The 22191-nt window shown below is 37.9% G+C and overlaps 1 protein-coding gene across 2 annotated transcripts in view; it reads left to right on the top strand.

Annotated features, from left to right (window-relative positions):
• The window catches only part of skap2 (src kinase associated phosphoprotein 2), a 264520-nt gene that overhangs the window by 211886 nt on the left and 30443 nt on the right, over window positions 1–22191 (top strand). For both annotated transcript variants that reach the window (XM_060825348.1, XM_060825347.1), the window contains exon 11: window positions 8104–8234. In XM_060825348.1, the coding sequence (XP_060681331.1) occupies window positions 8104–8234 (131 nt within the window). The remainder of the gene's footprint in view (window positions 1–8103; window positions 8235–22191) is intronic.

The raw sequence follows: 22191 nt of genomic DNA, 5'->3' as shown, positions 1-22191 counted from the left end.
CGTTTGAGTCACTGGATTACTTTGTTTGAGATTGAGCATCATTTTCCCTCAAATACTCACTTTACCCCATGAACAATTGAATTATATACATTTGTAAAAACTAGCTACCTCGGATAGATGCTTGTTGCCTTGACATCAAGAATTAACTTATTTCATTCTCTTCTATAGTTCTCTCATGCATCATGTTTCAGTGCATACAGTGACATCAAGCTGTTCAACTGGGGAGAACACACAGCCAAATATGTCATCACCTGATAACTGCACAGTTGCTATTTCCACAGTGGTAGCTGTATAGTACAAATGCTTAAAATCAGAAATGCAAACAGAAAATGCTGGAAATATTCAGATAAGGCAGCATTTGTGGAGAAAGGAACAGCTAACATTTAAGGTTGATGTTTCAGATTGTGACAAAAGATCATTGAAACCTTAATTGTTTTTGTCTCTTTCTGCAGAGCAGCTTGACTTTTTCAGCATTTTCTATTTTTATGTCACTGTATAATATTTAGGAATAGAAATTCTGATTGCTGGTTCCCTACTATTTCCCTGGCTGGTTACTAATATCTTGGTACAGTAGCACTTGGAATCTTGCTCAACCTCTCTAGTTTTGTCATTACACAAGTTGTAGTATAGTGTGTTACACCTTTGGTATGTGTTCATTTTCCTCTTTGAACACAAAGTGAGGTAGTCCTTTCAGATAAAGTACTTGCCCACCCAATTTACTACTTTTTAAACTATTTTAATGTAATTGTTTTGGAAGTTTACATTTTTAAAAGGAGAAATACATATTCATGTGAGATAAGAGTGTTGGGTTTTTGCTGATTATGCTTCAAATGGTTCAATAGTAAGTAAGTTCCTTTCATTTAAAAACTGTCTCCAAAGATTTTTTAAGATGTGCATTTTTCTAATTTCCAAGTTTTTTGGTGTGTTGTATTTGATGTTGTATTCATTGTATTCATGTTGTATGTGTTGTATTCATTGATTGAGTAATTCTCAAATGCTTGAATTGACTAATGACCATTTGATTGGTGCAGAAGAATATAAATTTGGTATTTTTAAGCTTTCGATTTTCTCTTCTCCTCCTCCTCCTCCTCCCCCCCCCCCCCCCCCCCCCCCCCCATATGGCCAACGTTTGAAAACATTTTATTGATAAAATGTAAATTGGGGATTCATAATTGGGCAAACATTTAGAGAATCACATTTTGACCAAAGATCATGCTTGAGAAAGAAAATTACATTTATAGTGATGACCATTTTTAACAGCCTAATTGGGTTGAAGAGTAATGGTGTATAGACTCATACTACAAGCCAATCTGTATCGCATTCCACGCGCCCACCCCCCCACCCCCAAAAAACATGTATCAGTACCACAGTGTCTCCATGCATGGTAGGCAAAATTTCTCTTAGATGTGATTCTCTCTCTCTCCCAATCGTCATTTTCTACAGCAACCCCTATGGGAAGTTGAGGAACTAGTCTGGCTTTTTATCCAATTTTATGTACTTATGTGGCAGGAGCAAAGCTCATATGTATTGATTAGTGTATGTGGGGGCCACTTGAGAAGGATTTATAAAATAAGCCAATTTAGTTGTGCCTGAATTACTTTGTAATGACTCAATTACCTTTATTTCTGTGCAAAAGAGATTTAGGTGAATAAATTAGCAAATCATCATTGGGGAAGTGTCACCATTACAGGACAGCTTATAGACATAATACACAGTTGCTGTCACACCTTTAGGATTCTGATATAGACATCTGTGTATACTTTGTGGTTTAGTGAAACAGACTTCTGTCATTCAGAGGCTGACATGGGCCCTAGAGTGACCCTGGGGACCAGCAATGTAGATGTCTCTGAAAAGGTCAACATGACACAGGCTCTTATGATCGACCCACTGCTCTGTCTGCTTTGATAAAAATCAGATAAACTTAAGACTGCTAATTGATCTGCAGCCCAGTTAAATGTTGGCCATGCATATCTTCATTGCATGTGATTAGTGTAAAAAGCAAATGAAGACTGCTTAAATGTGAAATGCTGGTGACACACTGAATAAAAATCAGAACAGAATGTACCTGGATCGGGAGAAGTTTTATATAAATGCCTCTGATATAATTATTAACTCAAGACCAACTACTATAGTTCCATTGGATCATATAAGTGTGAACTTGCACAGTTGCGTTTAATTTCTAGTAGGGTTGAAAATATACTACATCATGAACTCAAGGACATTGAATTTGCTACGACAACTCCAAGACACACAGTGTAGGGTAAATCTGCTTATTAGAAATGTACACTTCCTCGCAAGTAAATGAGGCTTTGCAATTGTATCTGTAATGTGTCCTGCAAGGAAATGCAGTCAGGGTTATCTTCCTCATCATTTACACCAAATATATCATTGCTATAGTGCTGCCAAACAAAGAATGGGTGGACAGGCAGTATATGCACAGGAAGTTACTTTTCAGATCCTTTCCTATTATGGCATATGGAGAGGAAACAGAACTCACTTTGAGGATAGCCCACAGAGGAAGTTAGAAGCAAGTTGCTGTTAGATTTTGTATTACACATAAGCTTCACATAAAGGAAGTGGTCAGTGGGTCATCTAATGACAATATTTGAGGATAACCAGAAAATGCAGCAAATGGTTACTTGTCTTGGTTTGTTTGAGAGGTTTGTTAAAAGTTTATTCCTATTGTTTTGCTGTATGGTAACAATGAAATTCTCTGAAATTCTCTAAATGTTGACATAGTACTTGATATAAACAATTGAGATGATGCTGCTGTTCACTAATGACCTTTGCCCTTATCTAACTAGTTAACTATGTAACCCTAGAAGTTCAGTTGCTATGCAGATCAGAAAGTAGACAAGGGTATTTCTTTCTTGCTGAGCATCCTTTAATATGAACTTCTGACCTTGCTGAAGAATGTCAGATATTTTCAGTCCGACTTAGCCTTACAGAGAGGAAGCTATTGTCTACATAAACTATTTGAAGTTTTTAAAGTGCAAATAAAATATTTGCAGTTATCGTGGATTACACTTCATCAGTACTACCTACTTGTACCAAGTCTCTCGCATTTTAAATGTTTGTCATTTTTGATTAATGAGTGAAAGTTATCACTTTTTAAAAAAAGTTATTATTGTCATCCATTGAGGAAGCTTTCCCAGTTTTATTGTTTTGCATGTAGAGGTGCAAAAGAAAGAGCAAGCTTGAACGTTGGAGAATTTTTAATGGAATTTTATATTTTCCCCTTTTCCTCAGACTTTTAGTCTTGCAACTTGCTCATACCCTTGCAACTAAACTGATCATACATGACGATGTAACATCTGATTCCTTTTTACCATTACCCCCTCTCCTGAATTCACTCTCCACCAAATTTCACCACCCAACGTTTTGGTGAGGGATTAGGTGGTGGCTGCAGGTAGTGGTCCATGAGGAAGCATGAATTCAAGTTAAGGGTGATGAAAAGAAGTTCTTGCAAATCAATGGACTCCCTCCATCATCTGTGCAATGTTCTGCGTAGACCTATGACATTTTAGGCCAGCACTGGACTGACACCCAGTAATCTTTCGACTGTCAGGGACTTCAGCTGACAGAGGCTTCTCCAACTTCTTTTTATTCATTCATGGAATCAGGACATCACTAGCTAAGTCAACATTTGTTGCACAACCCTAATTACCAAGATGGCAATTAAGAGCCAACCACATTGCTGTGGTTCTGAAGTCATGTGTAGGCCAGATCAGGTAAGGACGGAAGTTTCATTCCCTAAAGGACATTAGTGAACCTGATAGGTTTTTCAAACAATCAATAGTGGCTTTACGGTCATCATTAGACTCTTTAATTCCAGCTTTTTATTGAATTCAGATTTCACTATCTGCCATGGTGTGAATTAAATCCAGGTTCTGGGAACGTTAACTAGGTCTCTGGATTAACAACCCAGTGATAGTGCCACTAGGCCATCACCTCCCCTGGAAGGTGCTGGTATGTGTTCGTGAAATAGTCACAAGCACTCACCCTGATTCTACACATGCACTCTCATAAGCCTGCGATAATGTAATTGCTATGACTGACATCCTCTAATTGTTATTGTTCTTCACGTGGACTCACTGATAACACTGTTGGCTTTGCCCTTCTGAGCCTTTGGTCGTGACCTGCAGTCGTGCACACTAGGAATAGTCATTTAAAAAAACCTTTTCTGATGATTCATATTTTTCTTGCATCAAATATGAACTTAATTGCATCTTTGAGCCAGATCTATCCTTACATACACTTCTGAGTTTAAAAAAACTGACTCTAAAACTAGTATTTTTAAAATGAAAACACAACAATGGATTATAAATTCATGTTGGGCTAGAGCATAAAACAGTAGTGAAATGGAGTTGCCTGGAAGAACATAAAAGGAGAGAAAATTGGGCAGCAAGAAGACAATTTATCCTATCTTTCCAAAGCCCATTTTTATTTGTGCCTTTACAATGTGAGCCAATGTTCAAAATATACAAGAGAGTGACAAGGAATAAAAATAAGACAATTGTTAAAGTTCATTTTGTTTTTGCGAAAAATGAATTTTAGAAAGGGCAGGTGAAAAATGTAGCCATGTTAATTAGACATGAATCAAGAAAGAAATATGAAAGATAATAAACCAGCATATACCATATTTTGAATCCTGTTTAAAATGCTTTTTTTGATCATATAGAATTAATGGTACAACACTGGAGATAGTCCTAAATCTCTGGCCTTATTTCTGTAATGCTGTTTCTACACATTTCTATGGGCTAAAAGCTTAAAAACTAGTTACCATGTAGAAGTAAGACTTTTAACTTTTTTAAAAATATCTTTTCCTGAATGTCTTAAAGAAAATTTTAAATTATTTTAGATTATTCCTTTTAGATTATTTTTAAACTAAAATAATTTTTCCTTTAAGCGTACATGTGTTTATTTAATGAGTACCAAATGATTAGTTAACCTACACCAGAATATTAGCTAGCCTTATTACATATTCAACTGTTCAGACACCATATTTCCATTAATATTTAGTATACACAATCACTAAATTGAAGTGAGACAGAACTTGATATCCAGAACATTTGGATAATATCAATTTTCAATGGCAAACTCTTCAAAGCTGGTACTTCAGCTCATTTTAGATTATTTGTACCTCACTGATTTATTAGGGGATTGTTTTTTTTTCAAATTAGCTAGGTAACAACAAATTTTTAATTTGAACAGATGTTTGGATAAATTAGTCCACTTTGTGCAACTTGATCAGCTAACTTCAGAAGTAATCTAGATTTACAACAGGACTTAGAATACTCCGTACTGAGTTGCAGTGAGATGTAAACAAGGAGTAAACAAGTAATAAGTGGTTTTATTACTATTAACGCTACTTTTTTAAAAAAAATCTATAAATTGGGTATTTAACATTTATTTTAAAGAATGCATAAAGTAAGTTTTACCTCATGGAAAGTACATGAGAGCGAACATAACCTTTTTCAAAATGAATACGTATTAAAGTTTTGACATTAGTTCTTTACTTTGTCATGATGAAAAGATATTAAGATTAAACCCTTGAACTATGTTGGGACTAACGGAGTTCATGTGAAAATAAGATTTATTTTGCTTGATTAATTGAATTGTAAATTGTTCTCCACTCTCTGATACCAGTTTTCTTGTCCCATAATGAGAGGCAAAACAGTACTGAGGTCATGTGATATGAAACAATTTTACAAATTTTTGAGATATGCACAAATAATCTGCTTAAATGTATAGTTGTGACATGCATCATAATTGAGCAACCAAGTTGACCTGTTTTACCGAGATCACATTGGAGGTTGTGAGATAAACTGCCACAGTTAATCAAACACAGCCCCAGAATTAATGTTTGCTTAACGGGGTTATAGTGTAATCTAGAAAGTTCATGACTGCATGAGCATAGGATATTGCAAAATAACCTATTACTAGAAATAATAAAACTTTCAATTGTTGGGCTTCTGTTGGTTCATCTATAAATAAAAATTCAAAAATGCTTTTGTTAAAAAGTTATCCATCGTCAAATTACAGGTTAGTTTAAGAACCACAAAACTATGTCCGTGAATTTGAGAGAAATGAATATTAAGATTTAATTTGATGTCTTAAGACAATGTTATTGTCTAACTGAGCTTTAGGTCTCCATGCATTCTTTCAGCATGAGCATGTACCACATCAATAATCAACATTTTAATAAAATCATTTAGTGAAGTGGGTTACTAAATAATTAAATAGAGATTAACCTTTGCCAAATATAAATAAAATCAAAAATAGTATTTAAAAATAGAGCTCATTACCTCTGCAGCTGGAAATTGACAGCAGCAATATTTTTCCGCCTGTTTGTAAACGCAATTTCCCAAATGGCTCTGCGGTGGTTAGCACTGCAGCCTCACTGGGCCAGGAACCTGGGTTCGATTCCAGCTTGGGCGACTGTGCAGACTCCACACAGACATTCTCCCCGTGTCTGCGTGGGTTTCCTCCAAGTGCTCCAGTTTCCTCCCACAGTCCAAAGATGTGCAGGTCAGGTGGATTGGCCATGCTAAATTAATTTCCCGTAGTGTTAGTCGGAGGGAAATGAGTCTGGGTGGGTTACTCTTCAGAGGGTCGGTATGACTTATTGGGCCGAAGGGCTTGTTTCCACACTGTAGGGAATCTAATCTGTTGAGCAGGGTATGGCCCAATAAAGAACTGATTAGCTTTAGGTGAAGATGTGGATCTTGATTCAGATCCTACTTTATTTCAAAGGTCCCTGTACCTTTGAGAAATAGGGTGAAATGATATATTAACAATGTTATGGCTTTTTAAACTTTAGAATGTTGTTAATTGCTTCAGAATGGTTTGAATGGTCTGTACTACTCTGGAATTTGTCACAGCTATCGAAATGTGCAGAATAGGTTGTAGATATGGTTGTGCCACTGCCAGGTAATTAACCACAGATCATCATTATAACAATTAGATATAATTCTATCAATTAGAGTCCAGTTTCCAACCAATGAGCATTCTTCCCTCATACAATATAAATAATTGGTGTTTTTGTGAATGTTGACAGTAAGATGAAAAGCTTCACCAAAAAAGTTCTGCCAATAGATTGTGACCCATCCCTACTTTAATAGATTGCATACTTGTGTGTTCTCTGTTGGTCCCTTAGATATGCATATTATATTGTTAGTTCTACTCCAACCTCTCATAATACTTGAACCACAAAATTATTTTCTCAATAAATTGTGGCATAAATTTGTCTCTGGAGAATCAGGGATCACGACTCCAATTTGTATTTCGATATCACTTATCTTAAAACATCCTGATGAATTTCTCAGGTATTTATTAAAATGGGAACCAAGATAGACGAGGAACAATGAGGAGAAATGATCAAAAATTGAGCTGGAAGCATGGTGGTTCAGGGAGAGGATCATAGAGTCTATGGTCTAGATAGCTAAAGGTTCCCCTTTGAGTGATTAAAATTGGGGATATTTAATAGCATGAATATCTCAAAGGCTATGAGACTAGAGGGAATAACCAAAAAGAAGGGGGATTTTAAAATTGAGATGTTGCTTCATCAGGAGTTAGCATAGGTTAACGAATACATGGGTGAAGGCTGAATGGAATTTCTTTTGGGTTAGGACACAACAGAATTTTGGATAACCTTAAGATGTTCAAGGATAGAATGTCAGAGACTAACTAGGTGTGCTTTGGAATATTCAAGTCAGGGATGAAAACGAAAGGTAAGTATAATGCATTGGTCCAACTTATGGCAATCACTGCCAGTATTCCCATTGCAACGAATTTTGGATCAGTGATATATTCATGTAAATGAAATAGATTATGATATATAAAAAGTGTAGCAGCTGTTATCTAGACAATATGAACATCATATTCAAAGTAAAATTAAGGTTTTCTCTACAAAAGAAACTTTTTGATAGGCTGACCATCTCTTTAATACATTTAAGCTTTCACCTCCCATTTATTTCCAACTATTTTTATTCTGTGGCTTTGTATTCGAAAGCACTGTCTCAGTCAAATGTAAAAGTGTCTGTACTGTAATTCTAATCCTTTGCCACTGGATTTTTGAATTAATAATGACATTTTGTTTAGCTATTAAAAAAACTGAAAAAGACAAAGCCACTGACTACGCCAATTACTACCAAGGATTGTGGGATTGCTCAGGAGATCAGTCTGATGAACTGTCTTTTAAACGTGGTGATGTCATTTATATTCTTAACAAGGTAAGCTTATTTTCTTCGATTAAAAGCACTATTAATCACTGATTTGAAAATGTTAAATCCCAACGTTATTAATTGGAAATAGTGGTAATTTATTCTTGAATTTATATGAGCACTGATGTATACTTTTAGATGCATTCATATTTGTTCTTTACTACACTGCAGTTTACAAAGAAAAACATTTAAGTGGGAACAATGAATTTTTATTTTAAAAAGCTATTTTGATATTACAATATTCAATTAGAGCATCAGTTCAGAATCACAGGAAATCAGAAAAAAAAACTCTTCAATGTTTGGAGTCATACCTAGCACAAAGAAATGTGGCCTTGGTTGTTAGAAGCCAATCATCTCAGTCTACAGGAGTTCCTTAGGGATTTGTCCTTGACCCAAACATTTTCAGCTGCTTCATCAGTGACTTTTCCTCTACTACAATGTTGGAAATCGGAATGTTTGCTCATGATCAGTGTTATTTGTAGCTATTCAGATAATGAAGCTGTCGATATTTGTGTGTGCTTATTTCCATTCAAGCTGCACTCAGAGGCATCTTGTAATTTGGAGTCCACTGAAACATCAGGTTGACGATGCTCAATTCAAAGAGGTCTAACTTCATTTATTCTCAATTACAAGAGAAAAGCTTACAGGGTTTACAGAAGGGATAGCTTGGGTTGCAGGTTTCCCTGTAGTGGCTGATGCCGTTTTAAAAAGAATTGCTCATTAGAAATGCTATACCAGCATTTATTGCTTAGAGGCCATTTGAGAGTCAACAACATTTCTGGGTATGCAGAATCACAGGTAGCCAAGATCCGGTAAGGGCAACAGATTTTCTTCCCAAAAAGACATTAGTGAAAGATGTCTGTTTTTGCAATAATGAAGTGGTTACACGGCCACTATTAGACTCGCTTTTAATTACAGATTTTTTGAAAAAACTGAATTCAAATTGTATCATGGTAGGATTTGAATCCATGTCCCCAGATCATGAACTTGAAGTTCTGGATTGCTGATCTGGTGATGTAATCACTACATCAACACCTCCCCTGCAGGCACATTGCTTTAGCAAGTGTGGCATGCCAACTCTGCCACGTAACAGAACTGAATGTGGTATTGTTCCTTGAGGTGGTGTATTATGATAGTGCATCACTCAAATCAGTGCCCAGTATCCTGGCAGCAATCGTAATCCCTTTATCCTGTGGCAGTCTGTTAAACCTGCTTCATTCCAGCTACCATAGCAAGTCAAAAGGCTGGTTACTGGACAACAAATGTAAAAAAAAATTAAAGCCATAAGAAACCAGCATTCTTTACCAAATTTATAAATAAAATGCATACTGTATTCACATGTAAGCTAATGCACATGCACGTACCCTTAATGTCAATCTTCCATGTTTCGTTATCTATCCTAGTTGTCCTAAGCAGTACTGCTTTACTGCCTGCAGCATGCCGAGTGGAGGATTGTTCAGTTTCAGTGAAGGCGACAATAATCAGCAGCTTGGGGCCTAGAAGATCCAACTTCAATATGCACAATGTCTGTGTGGTTGGGGAGTTGGATTTCTAAGTTGGCTGACAGACAACAGCGTTTTCAGAGTGGCACTGAGGAGATGTAAATGTTGTCTTCCTCAGAGAAGGAAGCATGTTATATCTCCATGTATCCACTTTCAGTCCTGTCAGCTATCTGAACAGTTCATTGAATAAATGATTTCAGGCCTGCTGTGAATTCTTGAAAGCCCCTTTGAACACTGGCTATGATGCCAATAGTCTTGAGTTTGATGGCAGCAAGCCGACTATTCACGATAAGCTGCCATTCAAGCTCAGACTAAGATTTGAGCATGAGTGCTTGTTTTGTAATAGAAGCAAAGACATTGACCATCAAATGCTGATTGGCTCCACAAGTGCATTAATTGTTTTGATCACCACTACTATGTTCGAAAGGATGGGTTCCAGATTTTGTTAAAAGCACCTGTGCCCACTTACTGCTGGACACTTCTGTTTTTCCTAACATTAAGTGAAAAGTCTTTTTGGCAGACTTCCTCATACATCAGACATTTTGTTGTGTTTAACCATCACTCCATTCAGCTGCAGCTTGGCTACTGAAGCCCTCATCCTCTTCAACAGAACGTGTGCACAACGTCACTATCTGGCAAGCCATGGCTGCAGCCTCTTACTACGTGCAGGTTCAGCTACTATCTAGCCTCTAAGATAAGTGCAGTCCTATTGTCTGTTTTACCATCAGTCTCTTCTTGCTCTTCTTTCATTACCTGGCTAGGTTACACATCTTGCATATCTGAAAGGAAGTTGGACTAGCAATACTTTTGTGCCAAAAAGGTGAGGTGGAAGAAGCTAACAAGTATATGCTACGTCACCTGCAGCTTGCAAGTCAAAAGGTATTAGGGAATGAGGAGGAACTGGATGTGAGAAAAAGAAATGTCCAATGAATCCATTTTAAATGATTTCTGCCTAGGGTTGGCTGTACCAGTAATGGCCTTCACCTTCTTTTCCGGCAGAGTTAGCATGTTGAGGTATGCATCTCCCTTCCAGTTAGTTCCTTCAGTTGTTTAGACTTGTCCTACAAGAAATAGTATATGTCAGTGATGGACAATATATTTGTGTCACAATTGTGTCATAGTCGAGAGGTTGACTGCATGTTGTGATATACAAGTATGAACCCCTCAAAATTGTTGTGGAATTAAATATATGCATGTTAAGCATATGTCCTGGTTGATAGCAATTTCCCGTTGGCTCAAGAAGGGGTGTGGCTAGTGGTCCAGTTGGTAAATTGAAGATGAATTACTAATGTGCTATCACCAAACTTGCAAACTTCATGCAATTCCCCCCCATGGGTATAGGCAATGCCATTGTTTTTATCATGACGGTCTTGCACAAGTCAACCTTCTGCAAGGATGGTACAGAACTGAAGGCAGCAGGAGCTATTTGTAAGGTAGAGGCACAGTTCCAAACTGGAGCAGATGTTGATGGCCAGTTGCAACAGCCATTGTGCAGGTCGCAGTCAGCCACAAGACAAACCAGTGAAGATGGATTCCTTGAATTATTTCTCCTTCTCACATCCCAGTATTGTCTCCATCATCCAATCTCTTTTGACTTGCAAATTACAGATGGAATAAGCATATATCTCTTGGTTACATTTTGTTTTAAATCTACTGCTTGATTTGTTTTGCCAAATAAGTCTAGCAGTTTTGTTTCCAATGCAAAGCCCAAAATATAGAAAAACTTGAAATTGGAAAACTCAAGGTGATAAGCTTGCAAATGATACATTCTGTGAATTTTATCTGAAGACGTCACTTTGCGAAGCCTGAGCCAAGCGCAAAATTTAACTGGTCAATAACAATTGGTTATAGAACTGATTTTGTAATGTATCCGTGAGGTGTACTGCTGATTCTTGAGACTGAGCAAGTAGAGAATTTGGCGCTTACTCTTCAATCCCAAAATATTGAATTTTATCTTTCCAAAGGTATTTTCTATATCAAATTAAGATCGAATCAAAGTACAACTGACTTTAACAACAAACTGTTCATAACATAGTTTGATTAATTCTTATCTACAAATGTTTGCAAGTCCACCCTATGACTCTTCACTAATAACTGACATTTAGCCTAGTTTGTTGCAGTTGGAAAGAATTCTGTCATGATTCTCTTCAGAACAGCTGAATTATTAGCCACTGGGCAATTCTTCTATGAAACAGGTCTGCAAACAGTTCACGCATTTAAAAATACCTGTACAATTTGCTTCTCACCACACTTATCATTTAATTTACTTTTGCAAAATCAATCAATATTCAAACAGAACAAAGGCTGTGAATCACAATAATACCAGACTTTGTGATTTGCGCCACCTGGTGCACATATAGCCAGCTGTGTCATTAATGTTTTCTACAGAGAATAAAAAAAGCTTAATATCACTCTTTGTATTTCTCATTAATGAATATTTGACTGGCTATAGTTTAAACATCTAAATGTTGTAGAAACGTTTTGGGAATAAAATTGCATTAGTGTAATTTGTTACATTTTTGTTGCTATATTTTGCTTATGCATATTGTGGTGAATCTGAGGACATAATTAGTCTTGTTCTTTTCACTGAGTTCAGGTATTTGGGAATGAACTAAAAATACAGTACATAATTGATTAAATCTAATCTTTTTCATCTAATTTGCAATAAAATTTCTGTCCTAAAGTAGAGAAATGTGAAATTCAGTTGTATCAATGTCAGGGTTTTTTTTGTCCAAAGCACTATACTGTGTCTATGGTTTTTACATCTGTGAAAATCTCTGCTTTGTTTTGCTGACTAAAAATTGTGATATTGGAAGAGTTCATTGATAAGATGAATATACCCTGAATTTTAAGCAAATAAACTAGGTGCTGTCTAAATTGGAGGAGAGCTGTATTATTCAATAAATTGCCTTTTAGAGGAGACATTAAGTGGAGGCCATGTGTACTTTCTTAATAGATGAATTGTGCCAAAGAGAGAGGACCAGGGATATCTTTTGATGTGATTGTTTGTATTCCCCCTTCACTCAACATAAAGCAGAATAACTGGTCGTTATTAATGCTCTTTGTCAGATTTTGGATTTTGTAAGTTTGCCATGTATGCCTTCATAACAACTGTGGCTTCATTTCAAATTCAATTCCATGAATTTTAAATCTCATATGGTATTCTAAGAATGTGACCTTTTTTTTAGATTACTTACAGTGTGGAAACAGGCCCTTCGGCCCAACAAGTCCACACCGACCCGCTGAAGCGCAACCCACCCATACCCCTACATTAACCCCTTACCTAACACTACGGGCAATTTAGCATGACCAATTCACCTGACCCGCACATCTTTGGACTGTGGGAGGAAACCGGAGCACCCGGAGGAAACCCACGCAGACACGGGGAGAACGTGCAAACTCCACACAGTCAGTCGCCTGAGTCGGGAATTGAACCCGGGTCTCAGGCGCTGTGAGGCAGCAGTGCTAACCACTGTGCCGCCCACATTCTTAGGTGCCCATATGAATTCACATAATTTTTACTTAAATGAGAATGTATGATCAGTGGTTACGGTAATCACGTGATCATATTTGAGGGTGCCAAATGTAAAACAAAATCTGTAAATAACCAACAGGTTAATCACACATTGTGGTTGTAATATTTCCAATTATATAAGTGACGGAAAACAAATATTGTCTTTCAGCATGGTGAAGTTAATCATTTTTGAATCAGATTCATTGACAATTTTAAAGCTGGCCAGTTGGATGCCTCTTGAACATTCATTCCCTTCACTAACACTGCATGGTGAGAGCAGTGTGTGGCACCTATAAGATGCCCTGTAGTTACTCACCAAAGCCATATAATAGCACATTCCAAATGCGTCACCTCTACCACCAACAAGGACAAAAGCAGCAGATACATGGACGCACCAAGACCTGCAAGTTTCCCTCTAAGTTGTGCACTATCCTGACTTGGAATTGTAGCATGTCCTCCTATGTTACTGGATCAACATCCTGGAACTACTTGCCTCTTACCTGATGAAGGAGCAGAGCTCTGAAAACTGTTACTTTTAAATAAACCTGTTGGACTATAACCTGGTGTTGTGCAATTTTTAATTTTGACCTCCCCAATCCAACACCCGGCACCTCTGCATCGTAATTTAAAAAGGCAGCTCCTCCCTACCTTCTGCAGGGCATTGGGAGATGAGTAGTGAAAGCTAGCCTAGACAGCAATGTTCACATGCCGTGAACAAATACTTTAAAAATGTACTCCCTGCTCCTTCCCCATTGCCCTATAATAGTTGCTTCAACTCTCTTTTGAAGAGTTAGTGAATCTGCTTCCAATACTCTTGCAGTTAATACATTCATATGCCAACAAAGCACAGGTAATTTTTTTTCTTCTTTATATTGTATTTGTTTCTTTTAACAATACCATAAATCTGTATCCTCCGGTCATTAGCACTTCCACCACTGGAGATAACTTTTTTTTTCTCAATTCAAAGAACTTCACAATTTTGGGCATCTCTATAAAATCTCCTCTTAACCTTTACTGGTGGAGGGGGAGCAGCCTCAATATTTCTGCTAGCACAACATAAATTATACCCTAGTCACTGCTCCTATTCAAATAAATCTCTCTGGGCATTCTCCAGCAACTTATCCTCAAGCGTTGTGGTGAGTGTTGAACACTAATGCCCCTGAAGGTACTTCACCAGTACCAGTGTTTTATAAAGATTTATCATCAGTATGCTTTTGTGCTCTGTTCTTTTGTTAATAAAACCAAGGATGGTGTTTACCTTTTAACAGCCTTCTCAATTTATTTCTGAACCCTCTTGAAACTGAGCCATTTGGTTCATGTCGCGTCATACTTTTGGATTATATTTCAAGCAGCATGTGTCTGCCCGTTTTACTGGTCAGTCTACATTGTCTGGAATCTTTTACATTTATTACTATCATAGAATCTTTGAATTATAGAGATGTACACAGAGAAACAGACCCTTTAGTCCAACTTGTCCATGCCAACCAGATATTCTAAATTATCCGAGTCCCATTTGCTGGCATTTGGCCTATATCCCTCTTAAACCCTTCCTCTGGCAATTCACTCCATGCATGCACCATTCTCTGCATGAAAATGTTGTCTCTTAGGTCCCTTTTAAATCTTGCCCCTTGCACCTTTAAACCTATGCCTTCTAGTTTTGGACTACCCTTCCCTGGGGAAAAGACCTGAATATTCACCCTATCCATGCCCTTCATGATCTTTCTCATTGCTTAACTCATTTGCATATTTTATCATCTGAGAAGTTAAAAAATTTGCTAAATTTACCTATATTCTGGTGATTAACACATAACTGAATGGAGCCAACCTTACAATGGTATGATTTACTGCTCTTTCTTTGCTTCTGTCCCTTAGCTAATTTTGTAATCTTAGTGCCTCTGTCCCTTTTCATCCCATAACAACCCAATAATGTAATACTTCTGTGACGTGCCACATGAATATCATTGCGAAAAATACCCTTTATGTTTATAACTAAGCAAGATTTGTAAGTTGTATTGCTGTGTCTATCAACAGAGTTAGCTTCTTCCAGAAACCAAAACAGTTGGTCTGCAGAAGTTTAGATAAAGAACCAAGCTGTTTCTTTCCTAGGCATAAGAAAATAATATTTGGTTGGGAATTTCTGAGATGTACATAAATTCAAATAAGTTTCAGACCCAAACATTTACAAATGTCACATGCCGAATCTGTTGATGTTTAGCAAGAAAATGTAGATTTTGTAAATGCTAGTACAAAATAAACATTAATTTATAGTATTTCACAAAATGACTATTTATAAATTTTGGATCCCAGATTTAAAGGTTGTAAAACACTGTTCCTACACTTAGATCGAATCTTACATTAAAAAAATGGTGAAACTGTCCCCGCTCCCCATAGCTAAGAAGTGAATCTGACACACACTTTCAGCGATATGCAATTGAACAGAGAAATTGGAAAGTTTTGCTGTGCTAGTGCATCTCAAGATTGAGCACTCAGCACATGTAATCTGTGCATTGTTGAAACAGGCTTTTCAGCCCATCGAGTCCACACCGACCCTTCAAACAACATCCCTCCCAGACCCACCCCCTACCCTATCCCTCTAGCCCTGCATTTCCTGTGGCTAATTTATCAAGCCTGCGCATCCCTGGGCACTGTGGGCAATTTACATGGAAATCAATCTAGCCTGCACATGAACATGATAGGTGTTAAATTGTGGTACTTTGCCTTAGCGTACCTATTTGTCACCGTGCGGTGGCACCATCTCAGTGGAGATCCCCAGTGGAGGGCGCTCTACGTGGGAGTCCTCCCCCTTTCTTTCAGGGATCTGGGGTGGAGGGCGCTGCACGTAGTGCTCCCCTACAACCGCAGATTGCAGTGGTTCACTGACTCCCAGCTCAACTGCTTGTTCTGTGGCACTGTGGGCCACGTGTATGTTGGGTGTGGGCGTTTGCACTCCCTTTTTGATTTTCTTAAAAACCTCCTCCCCTGCTTTTGGTTGCACTTCAGTCCCATGCTCCTGATCTTCGGGCACCTGGTACGGAGGAGGGAGGGCAGGTCTGAAGACCTCCTCGTGGGTCTGCCCCTGGGCCTGGCCAAACTGGCCATAAACAGGTCCAGGCAGCGGGTCGTGGAGGGGGTCGTTAGGGCTGACCTCATGCCCCTCTTCCGCGGTTACGTTAGAGCCCGGGTGTCCTTGGAGAAGGAGCATGCGGTCTCCACCAACACCCTGGAGTTGTTCAGGGAGAGGTGGATGCCGCAGGGAGTGGAGTGCATTCTTTCCCCCTCCAACTCTATTTTGATTTAATCCCTGCCCTCCCCTTCACTGTTTGATCACACTGGCCACTCGTATGTTTCCTTTCTTTCTGGTGGTGGAAATTGAGTAAAGATTCGTACACCTTGTGTCTCTCACTGTGTCTCACACCTGCACACACACAACATGGATGCTGGGGGGAAAAAAAAGCACTACCTTAGGCGGTAGTGTGGGGGTTTTAAAAAAAAGATTTTTTTAAAAAATTGTAACTTCTAGATACCCACTAAATCCAGGCAAGTTTAGGTGTAGCTCATTCAAGTTAGTTTTTAATGATTTGATTCACCAATAAATACTGCCTACAATCTCTCTGGTACTGAAAACTATATTTAGAAGAGTGGAATCTAAGCTGACTGACTCCTTTCTGCTACAGGGCTGTACAAAGACCATTATAGATTTCTCCCAATAGCTACCTCGTAGAGCATGTCTTCCAAACAGAGTGTCCCACTCAATCGCCCACAGAATGAATGATGAACTTATTTTGTTTTCTGCTTGAATTGCAGGTCTAACTGTTATCCCTGGTTGGCTTCCTCAATTTGGTGCAATCTAGTCTACACCAAAACAAAGCTGTAACTGCCCCTCTCAGTTGCCAAATTGAACGGATTATTTTAGTCAGCCGATGCAGATTGATAAATTAGGCAAAATCATCTTCTAACCAAGATTCCACCTTGAGTCACTGTCTCAATGGTAACAATACTTTGGGATTATTCAAACAAATCTAAACAAATTATTTTAACTTCGGTGCTACTCCATGATTCTGTGACTTGTATGAATAAATGAAGTTGCATCTTTGAGATAAGCACAGATTAATTAAGCCTAAGCTTTTTTGATTTGTCTTTATATTGGGTGTGCTTAGCAGTTTCCTAACCAGGCTTATCTAATATTGAAAAGTTTATTCCTTAAGCTAAAAGTTATATTCTTAAATATGAAATGAGTTTGATTTTCCCAGAAGCATCCTAAGGAAACTCTCTCTCAATCTTCCTCCCATTTCATAATACTTTCAGGTTTTATGCTATCTGTGAATTTTAAAATTTTACCCTGAGTACTCCCATCTAAATCATTAATATATATCAAGAAAAGCAGTGTCCATAATGCCAACCACTGGGGAGCCCAATATATATGTACTACAATTCAAAAAAAGATAACTGACCAACATTATTCCTGTTTCCTGTCATTCAATCAACCTCCGATTCATGCTACCATTTTTATTCCACAACCTTCAACTTTGGTAATTCTTGTAGTTTAGCAAATGCTTTTCTAAGGCCCTTTATAATACATCAACCATCTTAGCTGCATCAAACATCCTGTTACTTCATCAAAAATATTAGATGGCATTTGATAATGTTTTGTGTTAAGTTTTTGTTAGTCACTCTGATCATACAAATGTTATTTTTTTGCCATCTTCCATCTTGTAAATTCTTGGCACATGATGGACAATGATCGTCTAAGTTATATATCCATGAATGTAACCATTTGAATTGATGAAGGGAGAGATGTTGGACGGTTGCCTGCACTTTGCCAATGCTACTGGATGATACTTGGGTGATGTGAAGAAGGGCAAAGAGGGAACTTGGTATTTATTGGTGGCATGGGTGCAGTGGTACAGTTTAAGTGAACCTTACATTAATAAGGCATCCTTAATAGCGCTATGAACAATTGAATGCAAATATTCCTACCACCTGTTTTCTCCACCTCCTAGATGTTGCCAAGTATGTTAAGTACGGCAAACTGCAATCATTCTAGTGAACCTAAGTGATGTGTATCAACGATTGTTTCGTGCTCTGGCCAGGCACTGCAGAATCAAAAAAAAAAGGTGACAGTATAAAAAGAGATCATTCAGCCTGTTCTATCAATGCTGTCTGTCTGATGAAGCTATTTACCCATTGCGAATTCCCAGTCCTCTCCAAATAGCCCAAAACCTTCCTTTTCAGGTAATCTGATTCCCTCCTAAATTGCTTAGCTGAACCTGCCTGTACTTCATTCTCGGGCAATGCATTCCAAAACACAACCGCATGCTACATGCAAATATTTTTCCTCGCATCCCTATTTTCTCCATTTCAGCGTGAAACAGGCTGAAATGTTCGAACATTTTGATGTTTAAGGAGAAGGATGTGTGAGAAATTTAGGAAAACATGGGGTTAGATTAGTCCCCTGGACCAGATGGAATATACCCAAGGTTACTGCAGTAAGCGAGGGAAGGGATTGCTGCACCTTTAGCAATGATCTTTGCATCTTCGCTGTCCACTTGCGTAGAACCAGATGATTGGCGGGTAGCAAATGTTATTCCCTTTTTCAAGAAAGGGAATAGGGATAACCCTGTGAATTACAGACCAGTCAGTCTTATGGCAGTAGTGGGCAAATTATTGGAGAGGATTCTGAGAGACAGGATTTATGATTATTTGGAAAAGCATATCTTGATTAAAGGTAGTCAGCATGGCTTTGTGAGTGGCAGGTCATGCCTCACAAACCTTACTGAATTCTTTGAGGGTGTGACAAAACACATTGATGAAGGTAGAACAGTGGATGTGGTGTATATGGAGTTTAGCTAGGTTTCTCATAGTAGGCTCATTCAGAAAGTAAGGAGGAAATTTGACTGTCTGGATACAGAATTAGCTGGCCTATAAAAGACAGAGGGTAATAGATGGAAAGTATTCAGCCTGGAGCTGGGTGTACTGCAGGGATCTGTTCTGGGACCTTTGCTCTTTGTGATTTTTCTAAATGACTTGGATGAGGAAGTGGAAGGGTGAGTTCATGAAATTGCCAATGACAAAGGTTGGTGGAGTTGTGGATAGCTTGGAGGGCTGTTTTAGGTTGCAAGTGCCATTGACAGGATGCAGAACTGGGCTGAGAAGTGGCAGATGCGGTTCCTTCTGGAAAAGTGTGAAGTGATTCACGTTGGAAGATCAAATTTGAATGCAGGTTACAGAATTAAAGGCAGGATTCTTGGCAGTGTAGAGGAACAGAGAGATCTTGGGCTTCATGTCCATAGATCCCTCAAAGTTGCCAACCAAGTTGATAGAATTGTTAAGACGACATATGGTGTGTTGGTTTTCATTAGCAGCGGGATTGAGTTGAAGAGACGTGAGTTAATGCTGCAGCTCTATGAAGCCCTGATTAAACCACGTTTGGAATATTGTATACAGTCTGGTCACCTCATTATAGGAAGGATATGGAAGCTTTAGAGAGGGTGCAAAGGATATTTACCAGGATGCTGCCTGGACTGGAGGACATTATGAAGAAACATTGAGGGAGCCAGGGCTTTTCTTATTGAAGCTAAGAAGAATGAGAGGCGATTTGATAGAGGTATACAAGATGATGAGAGGCTGGCCAGAGATTTTTTTCCCATGGTGGAAATGGCTGCCATGAGGGGGCATACTTTTAAAGTGATTGGAGCAAGGCTTAGGGGGGATGTTGGAGGTAGGTTCTTTTACACAGAGAGCAGTGGGTGCATGGAATGCACTGCCAGCAGTGGTGGTCGAGTCAGATACATTAGGGACATTTAAGTGACTCTTGGATAGGTGCATGGATCATTGTAAAATGAAGAGTATGCAGGTTGGTTTGATCTTAGAGTAGAATAAAAATTCGGCGTATCAAGGGCTGAAGGGCCTGTACTGTGCTGTACAGTTTTATGTTTCTCTTAGCCAGTTATTTTAAGTCCGTGTCTTTTTGGTCTTAATGTTTCACCAATGAGAATAGTTTCACCCTATTTATTCAATGCAGGTTCTTCATAATATTGTATAATTCTCTCAAATTTCCCCTAAATTTCTATTCTGTAAGGAAAACCGTCCCAATTTCTCCAAATTATTTACATAATCCAAAATTTATCATCTCTGGAAGTGTTCTCGTGAATCTTTACTACACTATCTGTAATGACTTAATATATTTCCTAAAAACTAGAGACAGTTGAAGCTGAACCAGTATTATATACAAATTTTGCATAAATACCTTGCTTTAGAATTCTGTGCCCCTGTTAATAAAATCTAAGATACTGTATCCTTTAACCACTCTCTTAACCTTCCCCTTTATTTTATATTGTCTCTCTGCATTCTTCCAATCCAAATGAACCACTCCACATTTCTCATAATAACCTCATATTCTATTTATCTGCCCATTTCACCAACTTGTCTGTGTCCTTCTGAAGTTCTACACCATCCATCTTATTGTTCTGAATGCTTCCAGTTTTCATGTTACTTGTATATTTTGAAATTGTGCCCTGCATGTCAAGGTTTAAGTCATTAGTATATATCAACAAGAGTAAAGGTCCTGATACTAAACTCTAGGAAATTCAATAACAACCCCTCCTTTAGTCCAAAAGGCATCCATTAATAACAGCTTTGTATTTCCTGTCACCTAAGTAATTTTGTATCCATATTGCCAATGTTCCTTTTCAATCCACAAGTCAAACTTTGTGATAAAAGGAGTGTGAATTATATTCAATACCATTTTTAGACCTTGGTTTTTAATCTAGTAGCATTTAGATGGTGAAGCAGTTAAAAATTAACTGAGTCAATCTTTGCAGAACTAATAAGTTTTAAACTAGTCTGTGTCCACAAGTGAAAATCTGCAAGGTCTCCTGGAGTATTAATGGAATTGTTTTTACATTATGGAGGTTTACAGCTGCAAAGAGGCAACGTTAAAAGGCTTCCCTTGTTTTGCGGTTTTAAATAAACAAGACTTGATCTTGGCTTCGAAAAATCCAGGAATTGAGAAGTTTTTAGGCAGTTTGAGGACATCTGAATTTAGATGCCAGTAAAGTTTTCTCTTGTTCAGAGCAAGTAAGGAAATAAGTTACTTTAATAAAAAAGTTTACTTTGTGAAACTTCCAGATCAGTGATGGTTACAAAATTCTGCATTGGTTATTCAAAATTGACAAAAGTCTGAGTTGAGTGAGGATTCAAGTAAGAAGATTTTACAGCTCATAGGACCAGAACTGATGATAAATTAAGTCAAATCTTCAGATTTTGTCGGGAAGAAATTTCTTGGGAGTTTTGGGGAGTAGATGGGATTTTGATTTGCCATTTGTTTTGTAACCTATCAATCTGTTATATGTGGAATGCTTGATTTGTTTTATTTTTACTTTTCAATATTAAGCTTCTATTTTATTGTTAAAAAATGATATATACAGCCTAGTGTACTTCAGTTTCAATGGAAAACCATCATGTTAAAAAACAAAAAAAATCTATCAAGGTAGATTTCATAGAATTCTTATTTGTCCATGCTCCAATATTAACTGGGATCATAACACTTTGTTCTTAAGTCTGATGTTTGGCACTTAATCAAATGCCTTTTGAAAGTCCTTGTATACCACCTCAAGAGCATTGCCCTCAACAACCCTGTCTGTTGTCTCACCCAAAAGCTCCTTAGTTAAGCATATTAGTTAAACATTATTTTCTCTCTCTACTGCCGTCTCTTAATTAACCTTCATTTACTTATGTGACAATTAATTTTGTCCTGATTAGGTTTTCCAGAACTATCCCCACGAAAAGTTTAATTTAGTACACTGTTGACCTGTTCCGTCACTCATCTGGCATATCTTAGAAATTCATAGCTAAATTGTTGGACTGCTTTAGTCAACTTTCTGTTAGGTGTCATGAACGAAGTTTTTGGTCAGTCTCCTTGTTTTCTGGTAAACTTGAGGCAGTCCCCCCT

This window comes from Hemiscyllium ocellatum, chromosome 5 (genome assembly GCF_020745735.1).
Source record: "Hemiscyllium ocellatum isolate sHemOce1 chromosome 5, sHemOce1.pat.X.cur, whole genome shotgun sequence".
Classification (NCBI taxonomy): Eukaryota; Metazoa; Chordata; class Chondrichthyes; order Orectolobiformes; family Hemiscylliidae; genus Hemiscyllium; species Hemiscyllium ocellatum.
This window is presented reverse-complemented; position numbering and strand designations above follow the sequence as displayed.